General features: G+C 39.6%; 1 protein-coding gene across 1 annotated transcript in view; it reads right to left on the bottom strand.

The window, feature by feature from the left end:
- Positions 1 to 10,904, bottom strand: part of arhgef11 (Rho guanine nucleotide exchange factor (GEF) 11) — a gene marked incomplete in the record, with an annotated part of 46,549 nt that extends 35,645 nt beyond the window's left edge. The window contains 4 exon segments of the mRNA XM_014017235.1: positions 3,011 to 3,115; positions 3,215 to 3,306; positions 3,624 to 3,638; positions 9,611 to 10,904. Coding sequence (XP_013872689.1) covers positions 3,011 to 3,115; positions 3,215 to 3,306; positions 3,624 to 3,638; positions 9,611 to 9,645 — 247 coding nt within the window.
- Between the last annotated feature and the right edge of the window lie 62 nt (positions 10,905 to 10,966).

The following is a 10,966-nucleotide window of genomic DNA, read 5'->3' as shown; positions in this document are numbered from 1 at the left end:
AGATGTCAAAATAATAGGTGTCGGCATCAGCCTTAAAAAAAAACATTGTTCTATTTATTAAGGTGGTCAAAAAGCTCTTTTGTGGCACCAGGTGTGGATGAGATTCAACCCGAGATACTGAAGTCTGAGGGCCAAGTCATTCAATGTGCACTGGGGTGGTTTGCAGCAGAATGTGAAGCGGCTGGGATGAAGGTCAGTTCCTCCAAGTCTGAGGCCATGGCTCTTGACTGGAATAGGGTGGAATGTCCCCTCCGGGTCAGGGGAGGAGTTTCTGCTTCAAATGAAGGAGTTTAAGTATCCCGGTGTCTTGTTCCTGAGTGATGGTAGAATGGAGCGGGACACGGATCGACAGATTGGAGCCTTGTCCTCAGTAATGAGGGTGTTGCTTTGGTCGGTTTTGGTGAAGAAAGAGCGAGCTGAGTCAAAAGGCAAACCAATAAATTTACTGGTCTGTCTGTTCCAATCCTCGCATACGGTCACGAGGCGTGGCTCAGACGAGAGCGTTAACAGAGAAGAGAAAGTAGAAATGACTGTCTGTAACTGAAAATATGGATGGAGGACAACAGAGCTGCTTCATGGAAGAAGAACCTCAGCTTAGCCTGTTAGCCTTCACGCTAGCCCTCACGCTATTTTGCCTTATTTGTATTAGCTCAGCGCTAGCGCAACAAACAAGCTAAACTGAGGTCCTCCATCCATATTTTCAGTTGCAGGCTGAGTCACTTTTGCATTCCCCTCTCTGTCATGTGGATGGAGGACCTCAGTGACGAGAGGAGAGGTGTATTGTGTGTGTACACATATGCTTCATGCTACGTTTCCATCTGCTTCTCAAACAGAGCGATACATTCTGACAGCATTTGTGAAGATATGTATCCGTATATTTATTAACTTAGCTGCAATTTCGACAAAATTATGGAGTCTTATTTTGAAAATACGGATGTTGTGCTCRTTCCTCTTCCTGTTGGTGCAACGTAATCTTTATAAAATGACTCCGGTGCAGCTCCAGCATCTGGCAGAAATAGGATTGGATCTAATTTTGCCAGATCGCAGTCCACTCACCGCCGCCCTGCGCAGCCAGTGTAAATACTCTCAATGATTATGGGTGCGCATTTGCTGTGGAGGTTGGACCGGAGCGGAGCAGAGCCGGACCGCATGTGGTGTAAATTAGGGGTTAGGAGGAYAAGGGGTCAGGTTTAGGCTGTAGAAATGAATGGAAGTCAAGTCAATGCAATGTCCCCATAAAGATAGCTGTACAAGACCTTGTGTGTGTAGGTAGGGGTATAGTTATATTAGATTAAAATGGTCTCCAAACAATATTAAAGTTTATTGCAATCATTTCTGAGGCAATTTATTGCCAGTAAAATGTTATCGTCACAGGCCTGTTAAGAACTGCGGTGACGTGTTCTACTTTTTTAGTTTTAGTGAGGATGCAGGCAGTGTTCAGGATCAGCTGCAGCTGTCTGACTAACTTTTTAGGCGGTGAAGATACCTTTACAATAATCAATCTGACAAAAGATAAATGTATAGATGAGTTTTTCAAGAATCTGCTGGGCCGTCAAACCCTTTAATCCAGGAAATGTTCTTCAGGTGACAAAGTTCACTAATGTTGTGTATAAACAACCAATGCGCCAGGCTACAAACACACCTTACTTACATGGCAACTCTGGATTTCAGTAACACCACTAAGGCTATGCTCACACCGCAGATGAAAGATTTTTTGCCCATTTGTGCGCCATATTGAGTTTTATTATGACAGTCAAAATGTAGCATATTTTCATTAAGAGTAGTTTTTCAAAGCGACCTCAGTCTGAACAGTCACGTTGCATTTCATTCCACTTTTACACCAKTGAAAAAGGGGGTATACGAATCGATACAGATATTATCGATAGTCATGCAGTTTAAAGCTCGGAACTCTGCGCGTCTTCAGCAGGGATCACACCAACATATGATACTACCGTTCGTGTTGAATCGTATCCAACACTAGCATGATGGGATCAATACGTCAGTTTGTTTTTCTTCTCTATTTTCAGTCGCTCCCTTCTCAGAAATGAAATTCTATGCCAAAGTCTGAATGAAGCAGCAGGATCAAATTTAAACACTGAACAAAATCAGTAAGGCAAATATTAAATTTAGTTGGTTTATTGCACAACTTCAGAATTGATCCATCCATGCTAACATATGTAGCATCCACATTTGCTTCTGTAAACACAGCATGCTGTGTGATGTCATGTCTTSTGAGCATGTGGGTGTAGACTTTTCACACTGGAGTCTGATGGAGTTACATTTCAATTATAATGTGAATAACCACTCAAAAAAATCCTAATTGAGCCTTAAGACATGTAGTGTAAAGCTTCATAATTATACTCCAACAACACAACCTTTTGTTTGGTATTAACAAAGAACGCTTCATTTAAATTGAATTCATAAAAGCATTAAAGTAAAAATGCATTTTTAAAAATTATTTCAAGAAGTTCTGACTAAACTTAAAGTAAAAACAAACAGTGGAAGACAGTCAATTTGCTGTGCTGTTGACAACTTGTAATTTGACACAGGTCTGCAGTTTCCACCAGCAGAGGGCTGCAGGTTTTAATGATTTTACTTTCTGTTTTCATTTCTTATACACAAACCAAACTGTTCATATACACCTCAAAGCACAGCTCCACAGAAAAAATCCTTGTGAAACAAATTGTGGTGCAATGATGTTTATCTTGGTTTCCTGACTTTTTTTGTATCACTGCTTATCCCTGGGTCAGAAATAGAGCTACATTTTTCTTATTAGGGCCATTTTGTATAACAAATCTACCATCATAGTTTGTGATTTGATAAGAAGGCTAAAAAGTCATAAAATGAAGGCAGCAGGTAGATGATTAAATAGAAATGATACTGTGAGTGTTTCCAGTTTTGTCCTCGATTGTCAGGTTAGGTAGCTTTACCGAAGATGAAGAGACTCATTTAGAAAACATTTAACGATATATATATATATATATATATATATAAATGAAACGTGTCTCACCTGGTCTAACATTCTGCACAAGCTTGACCCTCTCTCCACACACAGTGAAGCCGAACCCAAGCTGGTCCTTCTGCACGACCACACACCGGTGCACAAGACCAGCACCTGTTCAGGATTAAAACCTCAGTTTGACACGAAATGACCACCTAATGGACTACAACTCTTGATCTAGAAGCAATAGAAAAACTCTGAATAGGATGTTACTTGTACTCTCAGTGGAGACGTCTGCGGTCAGCTCTCTTTGCTGGCTGGCAGAGGATCGGCGATCCGAGTCCCCGGTCGTCAGACTGCTGAGCCTGTGTTTGAGGGACAAGAAACAAGACAATCTGTTGGAGTGAAATGATGGCAAACAGGCCAATTTAGAAGACAAAAATGCTCGGTCAGGGCCGACTGGAGTGGAAAAGCAGACTCTGAAGGCAATATATTCTGAAAGGGATAGTCACAGGACGAGAGCAGAATAAAGAGTGATGGAAAAGATCAAAGAGAAGACGATAATGCTCATAACGAGTAGCAGAAAATGAGGATGGGGTCAGATGAGAAGGGCCATAGATTAAAAAAAGAGTAAGAAAATGAGACAATGGACAATAAGAAAGCAGCAGATAGAAAAACTCACCAAGCAGCAAAAGGGCTGAAAGCGAAGCGTGGCGGAAAAGGAAACACAGATAAAAATGGACACAAAGGAGAGAAATTCACACAGAGAACCGATCACGAGGGAACAGTTCAGTCATCATAATTTTCTTTGTGTCATTTATTAAACAATGAAAGCAGACAAAACTCCACAGGATGCATCACCGCACTTCCATTTTAAGGCATTCATTGGCTTAAGGGTCAACTTTACAAAACTTGTTCCAAATGTAAAACAACCTATAAGGACTGCAGGCTGTGATGTTTACTCAGACACTAATAAGGGCAATCAGACCAGAACTGGAGGCAGTTTGTTTTTGTTAGCAGGATTACTTATTTATTATGGATAGATGAAAAGCACCAGGAAAGTGGAAATTGCAAATAACAGCGGTAAGAAGTAAGAGTGCATAGATAATGCAAGGTTTTAAAGAACTTTTAAAGACAATCACATACGGAGACTTATTTGCCTGTGGACAGTCTGTAAGAAGGATGGAACAAGTGGAAGAACTAGTTTCTGAATCAATAAACATCACAAGAAAATGTGACTGCGGGGAAATGAGGCGTGTTCTAAAACTTCTGTTAAAAACTACTAATGGAAAAATATTGGAATACAGCTTTTTTTTTTTCATGTTACAACCTACAAAAATCCATTTTCTTCTATTCAATTTAAAAATACTTTATTGATCCTAAAGGGAAGTTACAGTTCGGAACAACACATTAAAGAGAACAGGTGCTCCAGGTCCTGCAGCCATGAAAAGGTGCTACCCTTGATCCCTTGGATCTCAGTTTCCATCAAGCTATGGACAAATTTGATAATATGCGGCAGAGTGGTTAGGGGCCTTGTCCTGGAACTGGTAGGTTGCTAGTTCAATCCCGTTCTAGTTGTCTCAGTTGTTACAGTATGTCCTTGGGCATGGCACTTCACCCCTAATGCCTCTGATGTGTGTCCCATCAGTGTATGAATGTGATTGGCTCTGCTTAGTCTCCATAGCTGATTTATGCATGTTAGCATGTTAATTCATGTGTGTTAAACTGGTTCACATCTTATTTATCTGAACGGTCTTTTACTGTTTTTATGAATCAGGTTTACTCTGATGTTGCACCGCTGTCTTGTGGGGTACCCCAAGGTTCAGTTTTGGGTCCAATCCTCTTTTTTTTAATTGTACCTGTACCCTTTAGGAGGTATTTAAAAATGTTACAGTAATGTGTCCTACCATCTGTATGCTGATGACATACAGTTGTACTGTTCCTTTTGACTCTCTGAGTTCTTCAAACTATCTGAACTCAGTAACTGTCTGTCAGAAGTCAAAATATGGCTGAACAACAACTACCTGCAGTTAAATGCAAACAAGACKGAAACTCTTATTATCGCCCCTGATGATAAAATCCCTGTAATCAGGCAGCACCTTGCTTTTTTAACCCCTTCAGTGAAAAATAGTGTCAGAAATCTGGGTGTTGCCTTTGATAGTTCTATGTCTTTTGACAGCCATTGTAAAATTTTAGTTCGTAACTGTTTTTATCATTTAAGGAACATTTCAAAGCTGAGATCCTTTGTGTCACAGAAGGAACTAGAGATGGTTGTTCACGCTTTTATTTCTTCTCATTTAGATTACTGCAACAGTCTTTTTACATGTCTAAACAAATCCTCCTTGACTCGGCTTCAGTCTGTGCAGAACGCTGCAGCGAGGTTATTAACAAAGACCCACAGGAGAGCCCACATTACACCTGTTTTAGCCTCTCTGCACTGGCTCCCTGTGCATTTGAGGAGTCATTTTAAAATTTTAGTTTTAACTTTCAGAGCACTTCATGGTCAGGCCCCCAAATACATACTGGACCTTCTGAAGCCTCTCTGTCCATCCAGGACTCTGAGGTCTTCTAATCAAATGCTGCTGGTGGTCCCTCRAACCCATTATAAAACCCGTGGAGACAAAGCTTTTCAGGTGGTGGCCCCGAGGCTCTGGAACGCTCTCCCTCTGTCCCTTCGCTGCTCAGATTCTACTGACTCTTTTAAGAAACATCTGAAGACATTTTTATTCAGACAGGACTTTAGTTAAGTGCTTTTATTGTGTTTTAATTGTTGTTTTTATATCTGTGATCTGTTTTATTGTTTTTAATTATTTTTGCTTTCTGTGAAGCACTTTGTGATGTTTGTCTGTGAAAGGTGCTATAGAAATAAAGTTTACTTACTTACTTACTTAGCTTAGAGATCTAACAGAGTGCTGTGTGAATGGGTAAATGAGCACATACATTGTAGTGTGAAGCACTTTGAGTGTCCTGGTTGGGTAGAAAGGTGCTATACAGTATAAGTACAGTYCATTTACCATTTATGAAATTACCAACCAGGATGGAAAAAATTAGTCCTATTAGTACTTGTTGCTCAAATGGACATTTTTGGCACAAAAGACAAAAGTGCACTTCTGAAGTTAAAGGAGTGTTTAAAGTGTAAGTAGGGATGCATGTTATATCGGCTTTAACATCCGTATCAGCCGATATTGGTCATTTTTTAGAATATCGTATCGGTTCGATAAGTTAAGTTGGGTCARTACTAAAGTTTGATTTAATTTCCCACCTTTTAGCTTTGTATTTCTATTTTGCGAGGGGAAATGGTTGGTCGAGTCGTATCTGTTTAATCATGATAGTGATAATGATGTCGTGCTGACAGGAATAACTGAAGTACAGAGCCATCTCAATAGTCAGGTCATATTTTTACAGTATTAAAAAAAGACATGTATTTGTGTGTGTATATAAATTTGTGTATTTGTGTAATATCTGTAAATATCGGCTATCGGCCATAACACCGATAATAATATTGGTTATTGATATTGGCTGAAATTTTCATAGGAAAACGCTCCTCTAGTTAAATGCCTGTTTATAAGCTCTCATGAAGTTATAAGACCATGAACCTGGCAAAGACCTGATGCGAGAGTTCACTCCCCTAGTCTACAAAAAAGGAGTAGAATAGAGGGAGAAACGAAGAAAACAAGCAGGTAAATGACAACTTTTGTTCTCATTTTAATTTATAATATGATTGATTGATTTATTGTTTATCGTGACAGGACTATTTGACAAGCTAACATTTACAAAAATGTTTCTGAATGTTCTAAAAATTATCCATGTATTTTGTAAAAAGTAAAGTTTCATAACACACATGCAAACTCACATCTAGCTGTTTCAAACTAACGTGAAGTTCAGGCAGCATGCTGTTAAAATATGGCTTTGGTCCGAAACAGAACAAGAAGAATAGTTTTTCATTTCTGTTTGTTTCAATGGTTCATCTGAAATTTACGAGACAGCTCAGTTTGGGACTGACGCGTGTTCTGTCCACCTCGAATCATTTAGAAGACGCACACAGGCGGAGGTAAGTGTCAAAGCCAGGAACTGGCCAGCAGCTTCTCCACAGAAACATGGAGAATGACCAAAGCGACGCAGATAGTTTCACAGCAGTGGAAGATTTTTCACCCCCTTCATCACTGGAGGTTCAGAGAGGTTTTGTGGAGCCGTATCAGTTCATGCCATTGGCTCAAGACACTGACTCAGCGAGGCCCAAAGCCGGAGCTGCCAAAGCAGTAGAGGACAAAATGGGTCCAGTTTTTGAGTGTTGAAGCGATGTTAGCAGCAGTAAAGTGGGCGAACATTATCGAAGTGCTCGCTGTTCCAACTCCTGACTTGCTGCAGGCGTGTGTGTCTGAATGTCCGGAGCTGTTATGTAGACATGAACTAAGCTGTACTGTTGTAACCAATAGGAAAACTCAACTGCAGTAGCCAACATTCAACCCGTAGAGGGCAGCACTAAAAAGGTTTTAGATTGAATATTGCAGAGTTAAACAAATTTACACAAATTTTTCAAAATTTGTATAGAAATAATAAGATTTATACTTCTTTCTGCTCCTTTTCATTCATGGTTTTATTGTATTTTTTGTTGTTGTTTTGTTTGTTTTTATTTTTGATTATTGTATCACTTGTTTTTATAGATTATTTTTTATTGTTTTATGAATGAATGAAATAAACACAATAATATTAATACTTGATTAAGGCCCAGTTTTAGGCAGTTTATCTGCAAAAAAGTTGATTTGGGGTTTAGTTACACTTTAACTTACTTTGTTTCCTGGTTCAGACCAAAGCACAAAGCCTGCTTTGTTTTGACGGTAAGGTCAGCATTTTCAACATTGAACCTTGATTTAAAAAAAACTGCTAAGGATTTTTATTGTTTTTTATCATACAAAGCTTAATTGGACCAGTTACTATTTCAGAATAATCAAACTTTTGAAATAATGTAATTTTAAACTTGAGTTTGTTTTGTTGAGTTTTTTCCCCCACACACACATAAAGATAAGGAAGTAAACAGTGTCCTCCACATTTCTACCCAAATAATAAAATAAAAGGACAGGTTTAAGTCTACTGAAGTGTGGATCTCTGTTGTAGGCAGTTTCTCAGTTTGGAGAATAGAGATGATCCATCTTAATCTACAACAGGTAAGATTGAACTCTTCATTASGGCTAGGCAATATTGGCAAAATAATTAAATCCAGATTAATTGTGGTATCTAGCTGATAACGATTAATATGACAATCTAGAGTCCCTGCATGTCCTAGTCATATGACCAATTGAAATCACTCTAGTGGGGAAGATTTGACCTCCGTACAAATCTGTTACAAATTATGTCACAAGTACAGACTTCAGGCTGTACATCCAAGTAAAACTGGAGTTATGATGAATAAATTGCAGAACTTTAAAAAAAATGTTTGTCATATTTGGACATTTAGTTGAATGACTGGGGAAATCCAGTCTGCCAGGTGGCATTAATCGTATTAATCATCAAGTGTCAAAAAAAATCTATTAAAGTTTTTTTGATGATTAAATGCACACAATATGATTTTGTCATACTCTTCATAACTTATTCAAAGAACCTGTGAAGGCTGAAGAAGATAGATCTTAAAATTGAAAGTGAATAATTAATAACAGCAGCAGTCATGATTAGAAACCCAAATATCGGGAATCAATGCATTTAATTGAAAAAAAAAGTGTTTTTTTAGTAGAAGTCATTGAAATAGTTAAAATTAGCCAGATAGGTGGAATACGTTGGATAAGAATGCATTAGTCCGGTCCAGGAAATTGATTATTATCAAACTTATTTAATGATAATGCAGATTACTAGAGAGGTGACACATTTTGAGTCCAATTACACCTTTTTCTATCTTGTGCCTAGGGTTGGGCATAATCGTATCGTGTGCAATTAATCGTCAGAAAAACATTAATCGATTATTTTTTGGCACTTGACGATTAATACAATTAATGCCACCAGGCAGAGTCCGCTCGCTGCTCCTCTCTGCTTCAAATATGACCAACATTAAAAAAGTTCTGTAATTTATTTATCCATCAACACAGTTTTAAATTTGATGTGTAGCATGAAGTCTGTAAATTTGACACAATTTGGAACAGATTTTTATGAAATCTTTCCCACTAAATTGGTCATGTGACCAGGACATGAGGGTGTCCAGGGACGCCAGGGGATTAATTGTCAAATTAATCATTATCGGCTAAATACCACAATTAATTGTGATTAATTTTTTTGCCAATATTGCCCAACCCTACTTGTGCCTAACTCAGTCAGTTGATGGAGCAGAGAAATCTCTTAAAGCACGAGGGATGGTGGCCCTCGAGAACCAGGTTTGGACACACTACACATGCACAGGAGATGAAATTAAACATGAGTAATAAAGGTTTAAAAAATGCATTACAAATACAAACCATGCAGTGTGCACAAAGTATTTTGTACTTTTTTTCAAAAAGTCCTTTCATCACCTCCGAAGTTAACCTGTCTGACTCGTTTATTGTTTTTTCACAGCCTAAGTGGATCTGTCTGATAAGTCTAGCCCAACTGATTTGGGAGCGTTACGTTTTCATTTGCAAGGCCTCTGGATGGTGCAGCGAAACCCAGAAACCATGTGTTAGTTTGCRGATGTTAGGACCCCCGTACCTGTCCAGTGTGGATGTGGGCTGGCGGAGGCTCATGTCTGCTTCCTGGAGTGAGAGAAACACCGTCACAGGGCCTCTTCTGTCATCATCACCATCTTCCCTCTTCAGTTTTGATGTCCACACAATGGGGCTCTCTGTTGGGCTTGGATCAGATCTTTAAGGGACTCGGAARCTGGTTCAGATCAAACAGACTGTCCCTCATGTTCCCATTCACACCAGTGGCTCCGGTAAGGGTCRAGACTTCAGAAAATAATGTGCTGCTAAAACAAATCTCTTCAGTTTTCACCTGATAGTGGTTTAAATATATAAAGCAGAAGCTTGTAGTGGATTAATATGGAAGTTTCGATGTAGTGGCAACAGATTAAAAATGGTCTCTTTCCTCAAGGCTCATGAATGAATGAATGACTGTGCAGCAGATCCACAGCATTATAAATGTCAGAGCACCTACATCATTACAGGGTCAGCTTAATTGGACTCCTCCAGCASCTATGACTGAACTGATAATATCACAGGATTAATTTGAGTATATTTAGTGTTAACTTACAACCAACCATTGACACACTCAGACTTGTTTACATGAGGAGCTCTGAGCAGATGTCTAAATCTAAATAATCCTCTGAGCTCAAATGACTTTCCCCGTTTTCCAATCGTATTACATTGGCTATGCTCGCAGTTACACCGCAAACGGCGTTGACTTGTCTAATAACTAATATTTACGGCGTCCCACTTCATTCAGCCAACGTTAGCTTGCAGCAATCCGAGCTCCGAGTAGGCCTCCCCCGAMCAGCGGCATTGCGTGAATGGCCACGCCGACGTCGAGCGCCGCGTCCCCCCCTGCTTGCAGCAAGAGACGACGAGCTAACTGGCTAACCGGCTATCGGCTGCGAAATGAAAGCACAGCATGGCTTCGGCTACATCAAGACAAATGGCTAGAAAAGTGCTCGACACCCTCCGGTTTGGTATTAAAGCCCGGTATGTTCAGGAGTCCGGTTCTGGTGCAAATTCAGACACAAAATAGTTGCATGTAAGCGAGTTACGTGTTGGAAGGCATTCCTCCTGTTAGAGCTCCACTTTACAGTAGCAGGTCTTCTTTATCAAAACACGGATACAGTCGGTTTTTATGTTCCATTCGAGGTATTCCGGGTATATCCAGGGCTAGTAATAATCGTCGTTTCGCATATATTCATTGCCTTTACTATCCCTGCTTCCAAACAAATTGTGGTGTCTTCTGCTGTTATCTTGATGCCCCGACTGCTGATCCAAACATCATCTCCTCAAAGATCAAAGTTCAAACAGCGCCCTCATCTGGACGGAACCAGAAACTGCAGACAGCTAAAGTGGGGAATAAATATAGTCT

The sequence above is a fragment of the Austrofundulus limnaeus genome, unplaced genomic scaffold (genome assembly GCF_001266775.1).
Source record: "Austrofundulus limnaeus strain Quisiro unplaced genomic scaffold, Austrofundulus_limnaeus-1.0 Scaffold164, whole genome shotgun sequence".
Taxonomy (NCBI): domain Eukaryota; kingdom Metazoa; phylum Chordata; class Actinopteri; order Cyprinodontiformes; family Rivulidae; genus Austrofundulus; species Austrofundulus limnaeus.
Note: the sequence above shows the minus strand (reverse complement) of the source record. Positions and strands in the feature narration are given on the sequence as shown.